The following is a 2,711-nucleotide window of genomic DNA, read 5'->3' as shown; positions in this document are numbered from 1 at the left end:
TTAGAAAGATAGAAGAGGGGAGAGGGATAGAGAGGCAGGGAGGGCATGGGAAAATGAGATTGTAGAAGTGGAGGCGGCTGCAGGATAAGCCCCACAAAACTAGAAATGCCTCTTTCCCAGTTCCTCACCCAGTTTCCACCCCTAGGGAGGTGTTGGCAAAATGCCTCAGTTATGGATGGTTTGAGAGCCTGGGCTGAAGTTCAAAAAAGAAGGCTTCTGTATGGGTCCTACTCTTCCCCTGCTGCTGGTCCCAGTATGGTGATCATGACTTTTCTCCCTGCCTATCACCTACTGGCTTGTTTCACATGACACAGTAGGGTTCCCTGGGAGCTGGGACAGCTCCTGTGCCCCAGCAAGGGGCATGAGTCCTCAGGCACTTCTTGAGGTCCTTGTTAAGCAGGAAGCAGACGATTGGGTTGACAGCAGCCTGGGCGAAGCTCATCCAAACAGCAGTGGCCAGGTAGCGGTGGGGCACAGCACAGGCTTTCACAAACACTCGCCAGTAGCAGGCCACGATGTATGGTGACCAGAGGAGCAAGAAGAGCAGTGTAATCGCGTAGAACATTCGGCCCAGCTGCTTTTCACCCTTGACCTCGTCCATGCCCAGTAGCCGCCGGCTAGCTGCATGCCCATTCTGCCGGATACCCAGCAGAGTTGGTGGCATGGGCCCACGACCAAAGCCAGCGATCCAGTTGGCAGCAGCCTGGCCGGTAGCCCCAGGGCCATGGAATGTCCAGTTTTGGCTGATGGCTGGCACCATCTGCACTGGCTTCATCTTGCGGTGACGATACTCGAAGAGTAGCAGCTTGCCATAGACAGCGTGCGTGGCTGCCATGAGCACAGCCAACATAAGCATAAAGCCCAGTGTGTCATTTGCTTTGAAGTAGCGATGCTCAAAGATGCACTGGTCTTCCTCTCGGATAAACTTGTAGGTGCCCACATCAAAGACAGGTGGGAAAGCCATGGCCACAGACAAGGTCCAGGCCATGCAGATGACAGCTGCGCATGTCCAGAGTGTCATGCGCTTGGCATAGAAGCGGTGGTGGGCAATGGCCATGTAGCGGGTGACGCTGATGCAGAACAGCATGAAGGCCGCATGGAAGCAAAAGAGCACAGCCATAAAGGCCACAATCTTACAGCTGAGTGCACTGAAGGTCCATGAGGAGCCATGGCGCACAGAAGCCAGTACAAAGGGGAAGCAGATGGCAGAGCGTATGCCATCAGCTAGGCACAGGTCCAGCAGAAAGTAGTAAGGAGCCTTGTGCAGGGCACGCTCCTTGAGCACCAGCAGGGACAAGATGGCATTGCCTGCCAGGCTCACACACATGATCAGTCCCAGCAGCACCAGCTTCACATAAGCCGATGCTGATGGCAGGGACAGTGCGCCGCTCACCTCCTCAGGCTCTCCGGTGGTGTTGGCCATACTGAGGGGCAAGGGCGACCCCCAACCCTAGGGGGTCGGCCAGTCCAGTATTTGATGGGCCCTGGGGGACTCCATCAGTTGTCTTGCTGCGCTACACCTGCAAACGGAGACAAATGGAGGGAAGAAGGGAGAGAGGGAGGGAGGGAGGAAGAGAGAGAGAGAGAGATGAAGGTAGGTGACAGAGAAAATGCAGAGACAGAGTGGTAAATAATGAGATTGAAAAATGAAGACAAGGATATAAATGGATAGAAAACAACACAGAAATGAACATGACAGGGGAAAGGAGAAACATGAGAAAGAAACAGAGAGGGCAGGTTAGTGTGTCTATGGACCCTTCCCGCTGACTCCCCAGATAGTCCTGCTCCTAGACCTCCCAATGCCCTCCGATACCTTTCTTTCTCCACTGGTGGGTCTGCAGAGTTGCAATGTTGGTCTAACTTTCCTTCCCTTTTATAAGCCCTAAAGTTGTATTCAAGCATTGTTTTTTTTTTTTTTTTGTTACTGATACCCATAATGCAGCGTGCGCGCGCGCGCGAACACACACACACACACACACACACACACACACACACACACACACACACACACCTACCTCAACTAAAAGTTTTAGACAGTACTAATCCTAATTGTAATATAATTACTCATTTTTCTTGTATTTCATGTTCTGGTTTGTTAAACTATTGACAGCCACCCACTGGATTTCTTTCTGTCTTTCACTCTCTCGCATTTCCTCCCCTCCCCCCTTGGCCTTACTTTATTTCTTCTTTTGTCTTCCTTTGCTGTACCGGGGATTGAATTTAGGACCTCAGGCCTGGTAGGCAAGAGGTCTACCAATGAGATATATCCCTAAACCTTTTTAAAACTTTACAATTTAAACCTTTAATTTTGTGCTGGGTGGTGGTGTCACATACCTTTAATCCCAACACTTGGGAGGCAGAGGCAGGTGGATCTCTGTGAGTTCCAGGCCACCCTGGTCTACAGAATGAGTTCCAGGACAGGCTCCAAATATACAGAGAAACCCTGTCTTGAAAAACTAACCAACCAACCAACCAACCAATCAAACAACCCCCAAAACAACAACAACAAAAACAACAACAACAACAACACCTTTTAATTTTGTAATAGGTTCTTGGGAAGTTGACTGGGATGACTATGAACATTTTCCCTAGGCCACACAGGCCTTGAACTTGGGATCATCCTGCCTCAGACTTCCATGTGCTAGGATTACAGCTCTATGCCACTGTGCCCAGCAAAATATCTTTGTTTGTGGCCGGGAATGTGTGTAGCA

At 50.5% G+C, this 2,711-nt stretch overlaps 1 protein-coding gene across 1 annotated transcript; it reads right to left on the bottom strand.

Annotated features, from left to right (window-relative positions):
* Positions 1 to 301: 301 nt before the first annotated feature.
* Positions 302 to 1,423, bottom strand: Gpr173 (G protein-coupled receptor 173). Its single transcript, XM_035449946.1, has one exon. It carries the CDS (start codon positions 1,421 to 1,423, stop codon positions 302 to 304), a length of 1,122 nt encoding a protein of 373 aa, XP_035305837.1.
* Between the last annotated feature and the right edge of the window lie 1,288 nt (positions 1,424 to 2,711).

Source organism: Cricetulus griseus, chromosome X (assembly GCF_003668045.3).
Source record: "Cricetulus griseus strain 17A/GY chromosome X, alternate assembly CriGri-PICRH-1.0, whole genome shotgun sequence".
Classification (NCBI taxonomy): Eukaryota; Metazoa; Chordata; class Mammalia; order Rodentia; family Cricetidae; genus Cricetulus; species Cricetulus griseus.
Note: the sequence above shows the minus strand (reverse complement) of the source record. Positions and strands in the feature narration are given on the sequence as shown.

What these genes read in the sequence shown, in the direction of transcription:
- Gpr173 (XM_035449946.1), bottom strand. Translation starts at nt 1,423, where the DNA reads ATGGCCAACACCACCGGAGAGCCTGAGGAGGTGAGCGGCGCACTGTCC.